The sequence below is a fragment of the Gymnodraco acuticeps genome, unplaced genomic scaffold, assembly GCF_902827175.1.
Source record: "Gymnodraco acuticeps unplaced genomic scaffold, fGymAcu1.1, whole genome shotgun sequence".
Lineage (NCBI taxonomy): Eukaryota > Metazoa > Chordata > Actinopteri > Perciformes > Bathydraconidae > Gymnodraco > Gymnodraco acuticeps.
The window spans coordinates 607,410-627,916 of NW_022990346.1; the positions used below are offsets into that span (position 1 = coordinate 607,410).

At 42.9% G+C, this 20,507-nt stretch overlaps 1 protein-coding gene across 1 annotated transcript in view; it reads left to right on the forward strand.

Annotated features, from left to right (window-relative positions):
- LOC117551146 (zinc finger protein 385A-like) overlaps nucleotides 1-20,507 on the forward strand; it is a 40,175-nt gene that overhangs the window by 17,441 nt on the left and 2,227 nt on the right. The window contains exons 3-6 of the mRNA XM_034223882.1: nucleotides 2,321-2,431; nucleotides 11,302-11,473; nucleotides 19,308-19,625; nucleotides 20,208-20,395. Coding sequence (XP_034079773.1) covers nucleotides 2,321-2,431; nucleotides 11,302-11,473; nucleotides 19,308-19,625; nucleotides 20,208-20,395 — 789 coding nt within the window. The remainder of the gene's footprint in view (nucleotides 1-2,320; nucleotides 2,432-11,301; nucleotides 11,474-19,307; nucleotides 19,626-20,207; nucleotides 20,396-20,507) is intronic.

Consider the following 20,507-nt stretch of genomic DNA (forward strand, 5'->3'; position numbering starts at 1 on the left):
TTAGTTGCTTTTCCATTGTGGAGACTCTCAATGTGATGGCTACAGCCTGTGGTCAATAACATACAATTTCAACAGAAAAATTGAACCTGTAATACAAAAATACATTAGTTGCTATCTCCAAATCTATCAAGACTAAAATCTTAGGAATTTTTACTTGAATGATCTTACTCTTCACACTATAGTGTACATTTGATATTTAGGAATGGAGCTGAAGAGAGCCACATTTATCAATATGACACACAGTGTAAGCTAGCTGCTACAAAATCTCCACTGTTTGAGGTAGGAAAAAGAGAAAGAGGAGACAGAAAGCAGACTAATAGGCTAATGAGGGTATTGCAGTAGGGACAGGTGTTAAGAAAGAGATCATGACGAGAACAGGTGGTTAAAGAATGGCAGAAAGGAACTGTGATCAGAGGCTCTGCTTTATTTTTCATTATACTAACTCATTCTTCATCAATCACTACTCCTCCCATGATACTGAAAACCTTGTTAGCGCGCAAATTGGGATACATTAGACGAGTTTCCATTCAAAAATTGGAAAAAGAAAATGCAAAGTATGAGTTGGTTAAACGAGGTAAACAGTCGTTGGTGCATTTGATTTGTACAGACAGAACATGCTAACTGCTATCGTCATTTTAGGGAGAACCATGTCATTTTTGTTTATTTCATGTATTAATGTGAGGACGGTAACATCTGATTTGTGTGGAGCATTCAGGCTATTTTTGACTCTTCAGAAGAGCAGAAGATTTAGTGGATGTGGAAGTCCCATGCTCAATGTATGTCATCATGAATTCACTAAATGTGTTTCCTTTGCACTTTGCTGTATTTTGCTTTTATCGAAACAACAACTTTTCCCCCTCAGCCGTTAAGCGTTAAAACCTTTTTTTGCAATGTGCTCATTAAAAACAGGTGGATGGAAACGCACATACATAATTCACTCAGATACACACAAAGGCTGTCATACACCACACACAGATGTAAACACACTAAGTTGGAGGTGTTACAGGTCTTAACATACAAGCACAAAACAAGAGATAGGTGAACTGGAGGCATGAGTTAGAGGCAGGAGGGTGAACTCTATAAATATTCCGAACAATGCATTCAAACAGGGTTTAAGTTTTCAGACCAATTATACTATTCCCCCTGTGCCTGGAGCTTGAGAGCGTAAACAGTCTCTCATTTGGCAGCAGACGTTCACAGTCAGCACAGTGAGCAAGAGATGAGAGGCTGAGTAAAACCACAAAGTACTTTTGGCTGCTTAATGAGGGCAACACCCAGAGCTGTGGTTTTTTAACCCTGCCAAAGGGTCAGAGAGCTCACACGAGTCCCTTCAAGTCCTCTAGAAATGGGGTAACACTTCAGAGTGATGTGGCAAATGCAGTATCTGTGCTTGATCCGAAAAATACAGGGTTGGTCGGTTTATTTAAGGAAAAGAGTCAGAATTTTGAGGGAGAAACCCAAGTCTTTAATCCCATTGTTTTTCATATGTAAATATAAAGTGTTTAGAGTATACCGTTTGTAATCTTACTTAATATTTAAATGTTCATTTGTTCGGTTGTATCTATTTTAATAGATTTGTATTGATATAGATTGTTTTAATACTACAATTGGATTTACTTATGATAAATAGGATACATTTCTCATCATTTACTAATTTCAAATCTGTTAAAATGTATACCCAATATGTTTTTAAGTGTATTAAATCTCAAATTAATCTATAAATGTTACAAATCTCAGTTGTTGTTTTTCAGAATACTTCCTGTACAACCATTCTTGTCTTGTTTATTGTATTGTATTACAATTAACATGTATTTCTGTATTTTTATTATTTAATGTGCTGATTATTCGTAATGTTAAATTAAATCACCCTGCAGCCATATTTGATTGCTTTTCTCAGAGCAAGAACCCTACTGTCCCTACTTATCTAAAATACATTTCCACAGGTACTTTACAGAAAATATCTCTCTTGTTTTGTGTCATATTCTGGCAGGATGTTTTGAAAAGCAGCGACTCATAGCGCAAACAAAGAACGCATTTTTGGAGATAGGGAGTCTGTCATTAGGTATGCCAAAGAATTTGGCAGCAGCAGCTTCTCCTGAGATAACACACACCCTCCTGTCCACATCAATCTCTGCTCCCTCTACAATTCACTCTACTCTTTTTTATCTCCCAGCTTTCTCCCCCCTCAGCGACACCCCCTGTCATTCACCTGCACCTTTCCTTTAACATTTCTCTCTCATCCACAATAACTGGACAGCCTCTCTGAGCTCCTCCTGTGTTGCTGAATCTTTGATGTGACCTCTGGGTTGTCTGTTCTCAGATGGACCCCGTCCAGAAAGCTGTGATGACGCACACCTTTGGGCCGCCTATGGTGAAGACAAAGCGGCCAATCATCTCCTGCAATGTCTGTCAAATACGCTTCAACTCAGAGGTATGAAACCTTAAATACTTCAAGTGAAGGATTTTCTTTTAGCAGATGGCACAGTAGACCTGTTAACCTTTGGATTTCTAAAAGACACCAAAGCAGTGAGCACGGGTGGTATAGTGAAACTTGACATTTGAAGAGTTCAAAGGAATGTTAACCTCTTGTGGCCTTTTCAACTTGAAAACATATAGGCCAAAATGAAAGAAATTGATTAAACAGTTTAATTTAACAATCTGTTCAGTGCTTCGATAAACATTAATCTGTTTGTCATCTTGCAATTTACTTATTTATCTAAATAGTTATCAGCGTAATACACCGTATTTAATTTAATTTTGCTGTACAATATTACATTTTACATTCTGTTCTTTATATATATATATATATATATATATATATATATATATATATATATATATATATATATCATATTCTATTGTGTATATATCTACGTGTATATAGACTTCTTGCACTATTTTGTATTTGTATTTATTATATATGTTGCATCATTGGCTCGGGTCATACGATTTTCATTTCCATTTCTACACTGTAGTTTATGTGCATATGACATTAAAACCTTTTCATCTTGAACTGCTCAATTGTTAGCTGCAAATGTTAGCATATCCGGCTAACTAGCTTACAGTAGCAATCAAGCACGTCATTGACTAACTACAAATTCCTTCTAAAGAGGAAGTTGAAACAATCGCTGATGCCACTATGTTAAAATCACTTCACTGCCCTGTGCCATTTCTGAGGGCCTGGTCAGTGGCAGTTGTCATTTCAGCTGCCAAAACCAACCGTTCTTGTGAAGGCAACAGTAAGCTTGACAAGCGTAGCAACAGTAATTGAGTCCGGCAGAGCTTAGCCAAAAGTCAACCCGTAGCAGAGCCCTGCACCTGCAGTCATGGTGCATTAAATCAAGACCCAAAAACGTTGATGGCTGGAGTCAAAGTTAGTTGGTGATTGACTGTACAGCTGGAGCAGGTGAGAACTTGGTTCACAGTTTCACAGCTCTAATTTTAGCCTGTCCAGGAAGAGGTGTGGGGGAGGACGACTGAGAAAATCCCTGCCTGCCTAATTTATTCTGTGACTGTCCCAGTATCCCCAAAGGGATTGTGTCGCAAAAAGGAGAGTGAGCATGTTGAAGAACCTATCTTTTAAGTGTACAGAGATTTAGCTGAGTCTTGGAAAACACATTTGAGTATAACAAGTATTTAAGTCCAATGTGATAAGTGGTATGATGTGAGAGTGAATGACAGCTTACAAGAGCGTGTCCTCAAAGCTATGCCTTAAAGCTGATGGAGCATATTTTCTACCTTTCACACTTGACAGACGGCACTATGCCAACATGAGGCGGACGGACCAAAATAAAAGGAGAGAAGTGATGAAACTCTAGAGGAATGATTTGAGTGTCCCCATTAAAGAGGCAGTAGTTGAAAAGCAAATAACTCATAATGTGGACATCCAAAACCCGGCTACTGAATGACATGACTGATGTGTTGAGAGTCAAGTACTGGGCCTCTTACAGTGTGTGTGTGCATTTGTAAGTACTTGTGTTTACATGAAATATTTTGATGGTTTGAGACTGCTTCTTAGCATAGAGACATCTGAAACTAAACAGCGCATTTCCCAGTGGACCACAACATTTCTGATCACGCTGCCTCTCTACATATCAACTATGTGTGGCCTCTTATACATTTATTTCTATAGAACAAGCTGAATTTGAATGCAGTGCTTTTTAAGGGTTAGAATCTGAATTTGAGTAATGTAAAATAATTTTACAGATGAAACATTCCTGCTATTTAGGATCTACACTGTGAACTCTAACTTTAACATGAGTGGAAATCAAACAAAAGCTTGACCTATACAAGACTGGCTAAAAATATGAATGCATTCCAGGGATGAAGCGCTAAATACTTGCACTCTAAATGCAGTGGTGTGTAAAGGACACAAGCAGGGAGGGAGTCATCTGAAACTCGTGTAACGTTGCCCTGTTCTCTCTGTGAGGGGCCGCTTAATTATATCTCCCCTGCTCAGACCTGCATGTTCTCACATGATCTATATGAGCATGATGGGATACAGAACATGACTGGGGCCACAAAGCGCATGTTCATATTTACATACTGTATGTATGAATATAAACATGTTTATCTATGAAAATCAGCGTGTGTACGAGTCCACACACACACGTAGCTTTTTCCAGGCTTTATTTGACCTTTTGTGCTCAAGGAAAACTGAGCTTTTGATCCGTCTTTGCTTGTAATATCAGAGTCTGTGCCGATACCTCCATTGGGAAGCATAAAAAATGAGGTGACATTTACAAAGTAGGGTCGGTTTAACTTAACTAAAAGGACCTTTTACACAAGTATATATTAAGGTACAGTTACTCTTCCATTATATAAGGACCAGAATGCGCCACAGAGGTCACTGCCTCATTACCCAACACTCCCACGACAAAGAACCCACCAACACGCTGACGGTGTGTGTGTTCAGCCTCTTGTGGTTTTGATGTAGACAGATTGTTTTTAAACAGTGCTTGTGTTGGATGAGAATTAAAAAAATCCCACATATGTGTATATCCAGAGTGTCTGTAACTGGTGTCCCGTCTGTGAGTGAGATGCATTGGGATGTCTAATACTGAGCCACCTGTTTGTCCTGCCTGCTGTTTTACTTGTGTGCATCTGCTCTGCTGCAGCTCTAAGGCACATTGCACAGTAACCTGAGAGACTGGGAGCTTAAAGCACGGTGGACATTCTTTAATAATGAAGGAATACTCTGCTTACAGTACAGCACTGGGCTTACTCACGATGTCTGGGCTGGGCTGCACTTCAAAGGCAAACACTCATTATTTTCACTCAAGACTTCTTCCGGTCATATGCCACTAAAGTGCTTTAATAAAACCAACATTTTTCTTTCATGTATATTACTGAGGGGGTGGGGGATTAAATGAGAGTCCCCGGTCACTAACAGAAAGTGAAAGAGGCAGATTGATTGATAGTGGCCATTCAGTAGCAGGTGCTTCTCACTGCTACTATGCTGTAGCCACACATGTTGCAATTATAACAATGCAATTCATTTTTGGCCACAGAGGACAGATTAGCCTGCCAGTGTTGAGAGCTCAGCTCTGCTGCAAGGCTGACGTCACACCATGCTGCATTAGCCATCGTCACCACTGCAGTACCATGCTGGACACTTCTCTCTCTTTCCTTTGCTCTCTCCGTCTACTTCTCAGGCCCAGAGCAAACCTTGTTTCATTCATATCTCCCGTCTGTTCAGCAAGTCAGTTTGCTCACTATTTTCCTTGTCAGTTTTCCTGTTTGTGCTTCCCCCTCTGTGGGGTATACAGTATCATCTGTCCTTCTCTCCACCTCTCCAGCTACTTCCCACCCCCTCTTCCTGTCGCTGCTGCCTGTACCCCCTACAGTAGATTCGCTAGACCCACTCTCTCTGCTTTCTGTGCCTTTGTCGCTTTATAGATAAAACATCAAAGCACATCCTGCTTAGAGAAAAAAAGGATTTCAGGGACATTCACTTGCTCTCATTTTCTTCCTCTTAAATCCCATCTCTGCTTCTTCATTCATCTTAATCCTTATTTCCATAGGCTCCTTCGTAGCTTCCCTCACACACAATAGTGTACATCATTTATATTTTATCATTATTCACTTTTGTTCAAAAGATTGGATGCGTTAATCTCTTTTACATCCTATTGTTTCAACTGCTTTCATCCCCCACCTCTGAGGCTATTAGGCATTTTATGCTTGAATTGACGGCACACCTTCATTGATTTCCTAAGATCTGACACTGGAGGTCACAGGGAGAGTGAAAGTATCAAAGCTCGGGCAGAAAGAAAACAATCGGGAGTTGCAGTAAGGGAGAGGAAAATAAGTAGGATGGCAGCGCACTGTGTGAACTGCGAAGAGAAGAAGTAGCTTTGAGTACGTCAGCTTTTCAAACTCTCTGCTGTCATTTATTCCTGGAGTTGTAGGGCTTCATCTCCTTGTCTAATTGCAGGGCTTTGGGTATAGCAGCAGCCAGAGGAGTTGGGTTACACAGGCAAAGCTATATCTGCCTTTCTGTCATCACCAATCAGGATGAGGGCTATATGCGTAACTATCATTGGCAGTTAATACCTCCAGTTTACAGAGGCATTGCGGACACGTCCCAGTGGGCCCTTTGCCTCAGTGAAGCATCCCACCCCTCAGTCAACATGTACCTGTCACGTGCCTCGGGTCCCTCAGTCCTGTTACTGACATAATGAAACTATCTTATTTCCGCAGGCCTCGGCTTGTGAATACACACATATAATCTTTGTTACTGTAACAGCGAGAAGATAACAGGAACTATATATTTGCCTTTAAGTCTCACTCTTTAATTTTATTTCACTTGATTGGGAGTGGACCTCACAATTGAGATCTAACTCCAGTATTAGGTGCTAGTGCAGGAGTTGGCGTCCAACACAGACCTTTTTATTGACTATTCAACCAGAACCTCAACCTCTCAAACCTTAAGGGCAGGCCACATCAAAAAAGATAACTATAAATATATAATTTCTGAAAATAGTTTAGCTCAAGAGGATGGCTGAGTCCTCACTACAGCTATTACAACCACAACAGTGGGAAATTATGTTGTTGGGAACACAGCGATTTTATGATCGATACAAACTCTGAGAGACAATTAAAATATAAATACAAAAGAGTATTCGTTTTTGAGGGTGGATCAATCACATACAAAGGATATGGGTTAACTCACACACATGAGGTATGTTGCTCAACGGAGCAGCAAAAAACATCAGGCTTATATAGTCCAAAACACGGAGAACAAAGCCGTAAATCGAGGTGCCGGAATGTCAGCCGCGGGTGTCGGAAAGTTGGGTCATCTGGATGGGTCATCTGCGGCTTCTGGACTCCCAGCAATGTGAGATAATGTAGGAGACAACAAGTATGTGCCTGTCTCCTCAGATTATATCAACAACCTAAAATGCTCTGCCTTCTCTTATCATAAAGAGGCAGCTGCAAGGCTGTACACGTTTCAGAGCCACACATGATATCAGTGCCTTAAAACAACCCAAAGAGTGGAGAAAACAGTATTTCTCCAACAGCTTTGTTATTATTGTCATTATTTATATTCTTATCTTAATTTCTTGTTTTGAGCAAAACACAGCAGGAACAGCTCATCAATACATATTCTGGGGCTCAGCTGGAGCTTGGAGTCAATGTTCATATTGTTAAATGTATACTGTAGATATCATAATAGTAAGTGATCATGGTGTGGACAGGCCTTTGTCTTTGTTTTAGATGCCGAATATTAATTATGTCCTAAACAATAGTTTATTTACCTTAACCTTGATCTCTCCATAACCAGTTATTGTCGTCATGTGCAGATTTGATGAATGATCGCTATCAGCTCTGACCAATACATTGTGTTTCCTGTCACTGCTTCACAATAAAAGAATTTCCACCAGCTGAATATATTGAATGTGAAGCAGCAGTAGAAAATGTGTATCTTGAGTGAGTGAACAGTAAATAGTGAGGCTGCTATCAATCAGATGAACACAAAACACTGGATTACATTCGTATAGTGTTTTCTGTAAATACAAATTGTACAGAGTACAGGCACTAACACATTGTAAATATATTGAATGGCTTTTTCTGAAAAAGCCAACCTTAAAATTAGTAACAAAATGGGGTCGGATTTCCTGCAAATCTTAAGGATTACATCTTAAACACGTATATAGTCTACTGTTACTTTAACTTTGATAACCTGACACCAAACTCTACACCCGTACTACTGAGGACTTACTGAAATGTCCACTCATCTTGATGTTTCCCTTGAGTCTAAACTAACCCCTTGCAATTGACATGGACCAGCAGGCAAACATCCAGATAACAACACTTCTTGATTGTCTCCTTTTTCTCTCAGTAGCTTTCAACTGTCAATGGTGCCCCCAGCCCTCCAACCCATTTTAGATAATCCCACCACTCAATAATCATCATGAGCTCAGCAGGCCAGTTCAGTGATTACACCAGTAGTGTTGAAAGACAAGAATATTCTAGAGGCTAATCTTCCCTGACAACCTCATCAGCACATCAGACCCGCAAACCATCGTCTCCACAGCCAGTTAATATTACATTACATGTTACTTGTTAGACGATACATACTCAATACTGTGGGCAATCCCCACAGGAGCAATTTGGGGTGAAGTGCCCAGGGACACAACGACATGCTGATTGCAGTGGGGTTTGAACCTGTGCTCCCCTGATCCCAACACCAACACACTAGTCCACTGCGCCACAGCCTCCCATATATAATATAACACAGAAAATGCAGATTGCCGTAATTTGTGAGGATTTATTGGAGTATCCACGGGACAAAAAAGACATGGGTTTGTTCAGTAACATTTTCTTTAATACAAGTCCACTGAAGTCTCCTGAGCACCCCTCGTATCAAACCAAAAATCACTTCCTGCTACTTTATCAACACATCCACACTTGCATCACTGGATAGCTCTTGCATCTACTGTAGGCAGTGGTTCTCAAACTTTTTCTGTCATTCCCCGCTTTGAACAGGTGGGCCTTTTCAAGCCCCACCTGTTCCTCATCGCTCCAATAAAATGGTAGGCCAAGCTTAAAATGGTCAAATGTATCATTCTATAACAGGGGTCTCCAACCTTTTTTAGGATGAGGGCTACTTTAAAAAAATAAAATAAGTCGTAAGCTACTTTTACTCCTCTTTTTTTTTTTTTGCAGTGTATATATTTAGCACATTTTAACATTATGATATGCTTACCTTTAACCTTTGAGTGCTGTTTGGGTCTGTGGGACCCGTTTTCAGTGTTTACTAAAATAAAATGTAGCAATTTCATTATTTTAACCTGCTTTATTTGGTGGTGGACGTCCTCTGGGTCCGGGGGCATGCGCCCCCGGGAAGATTTTTTTTAAATGTTGAAGTTAAATGCATCAATCTGGAGCACGTTGAGCTAGGGCTGCTCAATTAATCGTATTTTAATCGCAATTACGATTTTGGCTTGCAACGATTATGAAATAAACATAATCGAAATAAAACGATTTTATTTATTTTTTTAAATAGGTTTTTCAGTTGAGTTATACTTAAAGTTCAGGGTAATCAACTGTTAAAAACATACTTTTCTAATTATTTTCTTCAATAAATTGATGTTTTCAAAGTAAATGGTTAATCGTTTTTAATAATCGTGATATCAATTATTGACCCAAATAATCGAGACTATGATTTTTGTCATAATCGAGCAGCCCTACTTTGAGCCCAACATGAATTTATGGATACAGCTCTCAACACTAAGATGAAAGGGAGCTGTATACTTTTCAATAATCCAAACATCTTTAGAATACGATCACAACAAATCATTTAAACTTGTTTATTCCTATCTTATGTTACCTAGTTAGCATTCTTTCTTTTTATTTATGCATATTTGACTAATCCCTCCCCTTTTAAACTTTTTACTGTCCTATAGTACACATTGGAATGATTTCTTACTTTATTTTTTACAACTTTATTAAATAGATAAAGGTGTGCTCTCTCTCTTGCTCTCTCTCTCGCTCTCTCGCTCCACATTGCTTTTCTTCCCAACTGCAACGCTGTTGTGTGTGTCTGTGAGAGCGTTTCACATGTGTGTATGAGAGATTTTTACCAGTGGCGAGCCTGTCTCTGAGGGCCTAAGATATTCTACAAAATAATATTTAAAAACATTAAAACAAATTATATTTTTCTTTATATATTTTTTTAAAATATGTTTTTAGTAATATTTGTCATTAGTTTTACCAAAAATAACTTGATTAAAAATTGTATTTAAAATAACATTTCCAAAGAAATAAATCCTTTGAATCTGCCTATTCAGTTTCTGTTTGAATGTGAAGGGTTAAGTGAAAGAAGCTCGTCTCTGCGAGTCTGTGAAGACAGGAGCTGATTGGACGTCCAGCTATGAATTCACAGAGGGCTATAGTAACTAAACGAGAGAGTAATGTCAAATGACAGTACAATTGACCAATCATATCTTCCCTCTAAATGGCTTTATTATCGCGGACTTTATGACAAGTTCCGCCCGCTGTGAAACGTTTCTTGTTTCCATAGCAACAACAACTATCAACAGCGTAAACTCGCCTTCAAAAATAAAAGCATGCCAAATTACACTTAAGACATACAACTGCAACGAAAGTAACAAACACAATGCAATATCCTTTTCAATTTCAAAGAACACACATTGGGTTATTTACAGGTGTTGTTTTGTGTGGTAGAGGGTCGCTTTCATTGATGCGTTTTGCACCCCGGGCCGTTGTTTTGATATTCCACCAGTGTGAAAAATAAATAAATAATAAGAATTAAAAAAAATAATAATAATAATTTTGTATTTCATGACCCACCTATCACATCTCTGCGCCCCACCAGTGGGGCGCGCCCCACACTTTGAGAAAGGCTGACTGTAGGTGCTTTCTGCTTTGTTCACTTGTTTAAAAAATATATATATTGGACTTACATATTTAACTGGTGTTACATGTGCCTGTATTGATGAGGCTCTTTGGTAATAGAAAACTATCAAGCCCATGTTTATCCATTAAATTGAAAAGGTTATGATTAATTACTAATAAACAGACAAACAACTAATTATGGCACAACAATGTAACTATTAAGGTCAAAGGCAACAAAAAAGTCAAATGTTTAATACCAGTGTTACTAATGGAACAGAGCTCACTTGGAGTGTGGTTCTCTTTATTGACCTCAATGACTCTCTAATTGAAGGTCATAGTGTCAAAGAAAAAAGGGAGGAAGATACATTTTCATGAATCAAGTCATGCCAAATTAAATCCAGGATTTCATTTTACCTCAGATATGTCTTGTTTTTCCACCAGAGCCAGGCAGAGGCCCACTACAAGGGGAACCGCCATGCTCGGAGGATGAAGGGGATTGAAACATCCAAAACATCTCGTTTCCAAGATGGCGACAAGCAGCACCCTCCCCCTGCATCTCCCTCCCCACCAGGCATGTCGCCATCTAGCCCTGAGCCTGATCCTAATAAGCAGGGTGAGCGTCACCTGTGACATATGAAGTTACACACAACACACACTCACACACACATTCAAATATGTCTCTAAATGGCACAGATGCACAGCACAGCTGTTGTGTGAAGTAATAGGATAGAAACTAAGCAGAGATTAGTGTTGATGCCCTGCTTTCTAATAAGGATGGGTAAAATGGCCAAAATCTTTTTTCCCAATATAGCTAGTTTCATATCTCAAAAACTATCTACATCTCGATATAACATGTTCTCTGGTCAATAACTAGGCCTACATCAGGTAACATACAGAAAGCAACACATATTATATTCCTCAAAAATATTTTGCATCATATGTCCTGAGAAATACGAGTTAGTATATGCTTGTTATTATTGATATACACAAGGTATTTACGTATCACAATATCTTCAAATAAGATTTAATCAAGATTTGATTGCCTTGAAATATAACAGATTATCATATGTAATTTTTGCCAGGCCCAAGTTTATAATAAGAAAATATACAAATCTTTTGTAAAGTTGTTGTTTTCATACTTTTTTTCCCGCCGGAGAGGACGCTGGCGTTGACTGTTCGCCGCTTCTCCGCCTCTGTCCATCACCCTCAGCTAACATTCGTTCTTGCAAAACTTTCAAATTGGACTACTGCCCTGCATTGCACATATTTACTGCACTGCACATTGTTTTTAATTTTAACTTATTTTAGACTTCTGCCTCCGTTGCCGGCTGCCCTCACCCATCAAAGTGCCGGGTGGCTATTGCTATCTGCTACATCGCCTACTTGTCTGTCTCCGTCCCACGCAACAACCGTGGACTCTCTCTGCCTCCTGTCTTCATCTCTGGGGTACATCTGTCCCGTCCCGCTGTTCACATCCTCCTGCCATGTCGTGGATCTTCCTCGTCTCCACAACAATCCTCCACCTCCTAGCACCTAGCCCGCTAGCCGCTATCGCTGCTAACACACTGCTCCCAGCATTCCCGCCTGTCATCATGCTGACATACTCCATCTCACAGCTTCTGTCATTCACCAACTCCTCCACCCCGTCTTCCATCTCAGTCATCAGACATCTTGGACTCCTTCGTCGACCCCGCTACATTCACCGAAGCACCCGCCGCAGTTTTGTTTACTTTCAGCACGGACAATCCAAAGCATCCATCTGCTCTACCCAACGCACTGTCGCACACCTGACGCGCCGTCAGAACGCAACTCCTACTGCTCCTCTCTCCCCCGCTCACCTACACTCCCAGCTGCATGAAATACCTGGAGCGGATCCCACTCCCCTCCGCCTCCCAACACATATAACAAGCCATTTCTCCCCACCATCAAGCCCCCCTCCTCTGCCCCCCCCCTCTCGTGCCCACCCCCGCACTGCTAACCTGGCCAACCTCATACCTCTCCAGCCTGCCACCACCCCTCCAACCCCCCACTTGACCAATTTTGCCCTCCTCAATATCCGGTCACTTAACAATAAAGCCCACATCCTCCACGAAATAATTCTGGACAAATCCATCGACTTCTTTCTGCTCACTGAAACCTGGCAACAACCCAATGACTTCTTCTCCCTCAACCAAACATCCCCCCCTGGTTTTAATTACATCACTAAACCCCGCCCCTCACGCCGTGGTGGTGGGCTGGCTGTCATATACAACCACAACATCCGGACTACAGAACTCACCCTCCCCTCAGTACCATCCTTCAAATTCCTCGCCTTCAAAGCCCCGCCCTCACTGACAGTTATCCTCATTTACCGCCCCCCCCCAAACCACACCCCTCCTTCCTCTCTGATCTCACTGAACTCCTCACCATTGCTTCATCCCTCTCCCCACGTCTGTTACTCCTCGGAGACCTCAACATCCACATGGACTCCCCCACCTGCAAACTCGCTTCTGAATTCTCCTCCCTTCTGGACAATTTCTCAATTACCCAATATGTCACCTTCCCCACCCATGATAAAGGACACATCCTTGACCTTGTCTGCTCCACCAACCTCCCAGTACTCGACCTCCACCCCTGCCCCTTTCCCCTCTCTGACCACAAACTCATACAGTTCACCATCGCCTCCCCCCCCCCCCATCCAGGAACATCACCTTCCGTAATTTACGCTCTGTCGATCCCCAGCACCTCTCCGACCTGCTATCCTCTACTCTCCCCCTGGACTCGAACCTCAGCTCACCCGATGAACAACTTAACCACCTTAATTCCACCCTACTCGCCTCCCTCAACAGCCTGGCCCCCCTCAAAAGGAAAAATGTCACTTTTAAAACCTCCTCACCCTGGTTCACCCCTGCACTCCGTAAGCTGAAGCAAACCGGCCGCCAGCTTGAACGCCTAACCAAGAAATCATCCCTCACAGTTCACCATGAATCCTACAAACTCCATCTCACTACCTACAGAGACGCCCTCACTGCCGCAAAAACTGCTTACCTCTCCACCATCTTTACCGACCCCTCCCATAACCCCAGGACCCTCTTCTCCACCGTCAACAAGCTCCTCAAACCAGTGCTGGAATTGGGCCGGTACTCACCGGTACGCAGTACCGGCACTTCTGGTTCTGACCCATGGAGTACCGGCACTTCTTGCTCAGTACCGGCATGCTGGCGATACTCCGGTACTCATGCACCGTGCCAGTACTCAACACTCTCCCGCCGTTCTTATTATACATCCATATATATATAGCCGCCCGGTACTCAGTAGATGCGTCATGAGGTGCCGAACGGACATTCTCATCGCTCTAACCGCTGGAGTTTCACAGCGGCTGTCAGCTGTGTACTCCTGTCATTCAAACAGAACGTGCTGGAGAGGGGGCGGGGCTTATCTTCTCCATGTAAATACTGTGGTGGAAACGACTATGTCAAAATTAACCTATTTGACCGTGATTTAATAGTAATACACGTTTCAAAATAATAATAATAATAATGCCGAAGTAACAACATACTGAAAACTGTTAGTAAAACCATGTTTTAATGCTTTACAATTTACATACCTAGATGCACGTGTGTTGTGTTTATGCAGTGCAACTCCCACCCAGTGGGTGGCTATGTAGAGTGATAGAACAGAGCAGGCACGCCCCCGAGAGAAGGAAAGCAAGTCACGTCACAAATTAGCATTTCTAAAATGTTAGCGTGGATTAATAAAAGTGCAAAAAGACAGCGGTTGTCACCGGAAGAAACTTCAAATATAGAGAATGCTGTGCCTGTGTTGGAAATTGTGTCTGATGGGGAGCTTTCTTTGGTTGATCCTCCTGTTGATCCTCCTGCTCCAAGTTCATCCTTACATCTGCTTCACGTGAAACTATTCAACATCAAGTGCAGTCTATGCATAAATCTGAATTAGACACCACTATCAGAGTTTTTCGAACGGCATATACAATTGGCAACATAGCCGGCCATTCACAGACATGCCAATTGATTTGAATGTACAGAAACTGAATGGGCTGAACGTGGGCAGGGTTTTGCACTCCAATAAAACCTGTGGCGAAATCATCGACCACATAGTTCATGAGCTGAAGAAAAAAATGGCAAAAGACATTACAGAAAACCAAAGAAAACTCTGTGTTTTGGTCGATGAATCTACCACTATTAGTGGTAAAACGGTGCTTGTTGTGTGTCTACGCTCAGCATTAGCTGATGCTGAGCCCGAAACGTTTTTTTGGGAGCTGATCGAGTTGGATGGAACAACGGCTGATGACATCACAAAGGCGTTAATGGAGTGTCTTGGAAGAGATTTTAACGAGGACTTTTTAGGTCAGTGTTTCGTTTCTTCTCCATGTAATGGGGCTTCAGTCATGCTAGGGAAGAGAACAGGCGTTGCTACCCAGTTGTGTAGTAAATTCCCAAGCCTGTTTGTGTGGCACTGCTCCAATCATCGTCTAGAGCTGGCAGTTGGGGATGTGGTCAAGGAGGTCTCAGGGCTCAATCATTTCCAGATCTTTTTTGACAAACTCTATTCCTTGTTCCATGCCTCCCCCAAAAATCAGAGGCAGTTAGCGCAGTGTGCGCAAGCAGTCGGACAGCGTCTCCTGGTGATAGGGCGTGTTTTGTCCATCCGCTGGGTGGCTTCAAGTGAAAGGAGCGTCAGAGCAGTCTGGGAAAACTACCGAGTGCTTCATGATCACTTCACAAATGCTGCAAACGACACGAGCAGGGATTCCAGAGACAGAGCAAAGTACAAGGGCCTGGATGATGTGCTCACATCTGCAACGTTTGTCAGCAATCTGGGACTGATGTACGATGCGCTCACAGAGCTCAGCGACCTCTCTCGGCAACTCCAAAAAAGAGAGATGACACTGCCTACAGCAGATAGGCTCTTAACTCGAGAAATACGAGTTTTTGAATCCATGGTCACCATGCCTGGCCCACACATGACTACAGTTCATACAGCTCTAGCTGAGAAGTCCTTCAAGGGTGTTGCCCTGCGTGAGAATGGCAGGCTTGTACAGATTCATGCAGGTCAGTTTTTCCGCAGTATGGTAGAGAATCCGAGACACAGAATGACTTCCACAACCTCCTCTCATGTCAGCACAAGAGAAATCCCATTACATGGCCGGGAGGCCCGGGACAATCAGCTAATCCAGGACATGAAAGTTATCCATCCTGGAAGTTGGCCTGAAGAGGAGTTAGACGTACAGTATGGGGACATAGAGGTGCTACGTTTGTGCGAAGTGCTGAAAGTGGACAGAAGAGAGACTGTTCAGGGCTTTCGCGAATACAAGGAAACCAGGGCATCCCGTACACCTGCTGCCATGGAGCCTCTACTGAAAGCAGTCCGAACCATCGCTGTCTCCACTAGTGAGTGTGAGCGGGCATTCAGCTGCATGAACGATATCCTTACTGCAAAAAGGAATGCTCTCTCTGTCAGCCGACTGTCCAGCCTGGTTTTCATTAAATGTAATGGACCATCACTAGGACAGTTCAATCCGGAACAGTATGTGAGGTCCTGGCTGGCAAAGGGAAGGATAAGTGCTGATGAAAGAGCCTGTCCAGCTCCAGCCCCTGATACTGATGTCCCCAAGGCCTTCTGGAGCCTTTTCTAACAATGTGAAGTATATTGCAAAGCAGCTCACCCAGTGAGAAGACTTTTGGCATAATGTGCCGATTTGTACAGATCCTGGAGATAGAAGGACTTCAGACCAACCAGGGAGTTATCTGATCAGCTTGGTGTTCAATGTAACTCTTTACCATGGCTCAGACTTTGTTACTTGCAGTTACAGTTTCTCATTTTAGATTGTGCAAATTTTGCATTTGTTTTTACATGTTCTTTGTTCATGCTCTTTATCATTTTTCTGAGTTGGAAAGTTAGATTGCATCATAGTTTACTTTATACATATTTGTATTCTTCAGTGGTGAAGTATATTGCAAAGCAGCTCAGCCATGTGAGAAGACTTTTGGCACTTTTTCGTTTTTCGTTTTCTGAGTTGGAAAGTTAGATTGCATTCAAAATGTACAGAAATACTTAATTTTGTTAAAGCTTTTTATAAAAAATGCTTCTGACCAGAGCTTTGTTTCCTTGTCATTAATGTTGAACACCACCAGAGGGGCTCTCACCTGAAAGGTCTCTGCTTCATGTGTCTTCAGCAGAAGATCTAGACTTTGATTGCTATATTTTCAGTTAATATTGACCTTACTGAGCTTTAGCCATATCCGCTGCCTATCATAAAAAAATGTTAAGTACAGTGAACCTTTCTAAAATATACAGTAGTAAAGAGACAAACCCACCAGCATTATAGTAGCCAAATTCTTGTTTGTGGGCTGTATATATAAAATTGACTTGAAAAAGTTGCTGATTTTAGAGTACTGGCACCTTTTTCATTCCAATTCAAGCACTGCCTCAAACCCCGTGCTGACACCCTCCCTTCCTCCACTTCCACTTTATGCAGTTCATTCCTCCAGTTTTTCTCTGACAAAATCACTGCCATTAATCTCTCCCTATCCGCTGCATCTGACACACATACATCTCCCCCAGCATCCACCGCCACAATTTCTCCCCCCATCTCCCTGGACCTCCCGAGCCGTCCTCCCCACGGCCGCCTCTCCCAGTTCACTCTGGTTACCCCCCCTGAAATACTCAAACTGATCAGCTCCTCCAAACCCACAACCTGCTCCCTTGACCCTCTACCCACCCCTCTACTGAAGTCCTGTCTCCCCGTCCTCTGCCCCTACCTTGTCAACCTTTTCAACTCCTCCCTGTCCCAAGGAACCGTTCCCTCTGCCTTCAAAACTGCTGCTGTCACTCCCATCCTCAAGAAACCCGGTCTGGATCCCTCCTCCCTCAGTAATTACCGTCCCATCTCCAACCTCCCCTTTCTCTCAAAAACAACTCCACCGCCATCTCCAAACCAACCAGCTTTTTGAACCCCTTCAGTCTGGTTTTCGTCCCCACCACAACACAGAAACGGCCCTCATCAAAGTCCTCAATGACCTCCTCACCTCTGCTGACACCGGTTCCCTCAACATCCTCATCCTCCTCGACCTGAGTGCAGCCTTCGATACCGTGAGCCACTCCATCCTGCTTACCCGACTCCAGGACATCGGTATCGAAGGTACTGCACTCAGGTGGCTCCAGTCCTACCTCTCCGACAGATCCCACTTCATCTCCCTCAACAACCACTCCTCTGCCACAGCTTCAGTCACCCAAGGTGTTCCCCACGGTTCAGTACTCGGCCCCCTCCTCTTCATCATCTACATCCTCCCCCTAGGTCAGATTCTCCGCCAATACAACCTGGACTTTCACTGTTACGCCGACGACACCCAGATTTACCTCAGCACCAAATCCCCCAACAACCCCCCCCTCACCCACATCGAATCCTGTGTGACTGCAATAAAATCCTGGATGCAACACAACTTCCTCAAACTCAACAGCAATAAAACTGAACTCCTCCTCATCGGCTCCAAATCCACCCTCAGCAAAACCCCCAACCTGACAGTCACCATTGATGGCACCCCTGTTTCCCCCTCCACCCAGGTACGCAACCTTGGCGTTATATTTGACCCCACCCTCTCCCTCGAGCCCCACATCCGTCAAGTTGTAAAAACCTCATTTTTCCACCTCCGCAATATTGCCAAACTCCGTCCCTCTCTCACCCGCCCTGCAGCTGAGCGACTCATTCACGCCTTCATCTCCTCCCGCCTTGACTACTGCAACTCACTCCTCTACGGCATCAGCTCCACATCCCTCAGTAGACTCCAGCGTGTCCAGAACGCAGCCGCCAGACTCCTCACCCACACCAAATCATGGCATCACATCACCCCGGTCCTCAAAGAACTCCACTGGCTCCCCGTTTCACACCGCATCCATTACAAACTCCTGGTCCTCACTTACAAAGCCCTCCACCATCTGGCCCCCCCCCTACCTCACTGACCTCCTCATCCTCTACCAACCACCCCGGTCCCTCAGATCCACCTCAGCCGGTTTGCTTTCCATCCCCAAGGCCAAACTCCGGAGCTTCAGGGACAGAGCCTTCTCTGTGGCAGCCCCGAAGCTCTGGAACTCCCTCCCCCAATACCTCCGTGAGTCTGAGTCCCTCACCCTGTTCCAGTCCCGCCTCAAAACCCACCTCTTCAACTCTGTATCCATAAGCCCCCCCTCCTCTCAATCAACTTCCTCCTGACTGCTTTTCTGTTTTGTTTTGTTTCTTTTTGGCATTGTCTTTGTTTTGTTTGTCTACCCTCCCTCCCAAATGTAAAGCGTCTTTGGGTTCAAGAAAAGCGCTATAGAAATAAAATATATTATTATTATTATTATACTTTTATATCTTGACAATTAGGGTTGAACTTAATATTAATATTTAGATATGGCTGACTTTGGACAAATAGTTGACTAATCAGAAAACATTGTGCTTTTTACAGATGACATCCTATCCTGTCCCAACTTTAACAATTCACCTTTGACACCTATCTGCCTTCCAACACCCACACTGAGCTCAGATGCAGAGTGTCCCTTCATGCCTTCTGTCAGCACACTTTTGCCCTCCCCTCCCTCCCCCACCGCGCTCCTCAGCACCCCCCCAGTAGAACCAGCAGCGGCTGGTCTTTCCGACACCCCGTCTCCAGCACCCAGCCCTTCTTCAGGAGAATCAGAGGAAGAGAAAGCCAAGAAGCTTCTCTACTGTTCCCTGTGCAAAGTTTCTGTGAATTCCCTCTCACAACTGGAGGCACATAACAAAGGTAGGAGTGAACATGTTCACAAGAACATCACATCACTGAGTATGCCAAACATGCAAGATATTAAACCCGACAAACAACAGCATTAAGTATTATTCACTTTTAGAACAAACTTCAGAAACCCTGAAGCATGGCTCTTTCAAAGCACTTGTATTCTGCATTTTAAGTCCTAAAAGCTAAACCAGGTGCATTAGCACCACCTAGTGGAGAGAACGATAGGTTCAAAACTGCATGATCTAAATGGTTAGATAGGTGGTCATAAAAACTTGACCTCCTACCACCTACACTATATATTGTCACAGGCAGTAAATGCAATAACAGGAAAACCCTCATACCTCAAGTGGATATATTTTATAACATTGACAGCTTGAGCAAACAATGTCATGACAAGGTCCTTTAGTAGATGTTCTGGAGAGCGCTGTCATATCACTTGATGTAGTTTTCCTAAATGTCATTCCTTTTTTGCACTTTAATGTCTAGTCGTCAACGTTAACTTTGAAATAGCCTTAGTTTTCAGTGTATGCATTACAAAGTTACGCCCCTTAATTGCCATTGTAGATTAAACCGTTTTTTTATTGTTTCAAGGTACCAAACACAAAACCATTCTGGAGGCTCGCAGTGGACTGGGGCCCATTAAAGCATACCCACGTCTGGGCCCTAAACTCAGCCCAGAGCAGGGGGGGGAGCTGTCTTCTGACCCCGACACTCAGGAACGCACCTTCCACTGTGAGATCTGCAATGTCAGAGTCAACTCAGAACTGCAGCTCAAACAAGTGAGAAAAACCCACACGGTCAAATCAAATCAAATCAAGTTTTGTTTAAAGCACATTTAAAAGTGATTTTTGGTCGAGCCAAAGTGCTGTACATGTAATAAAAACACATTAC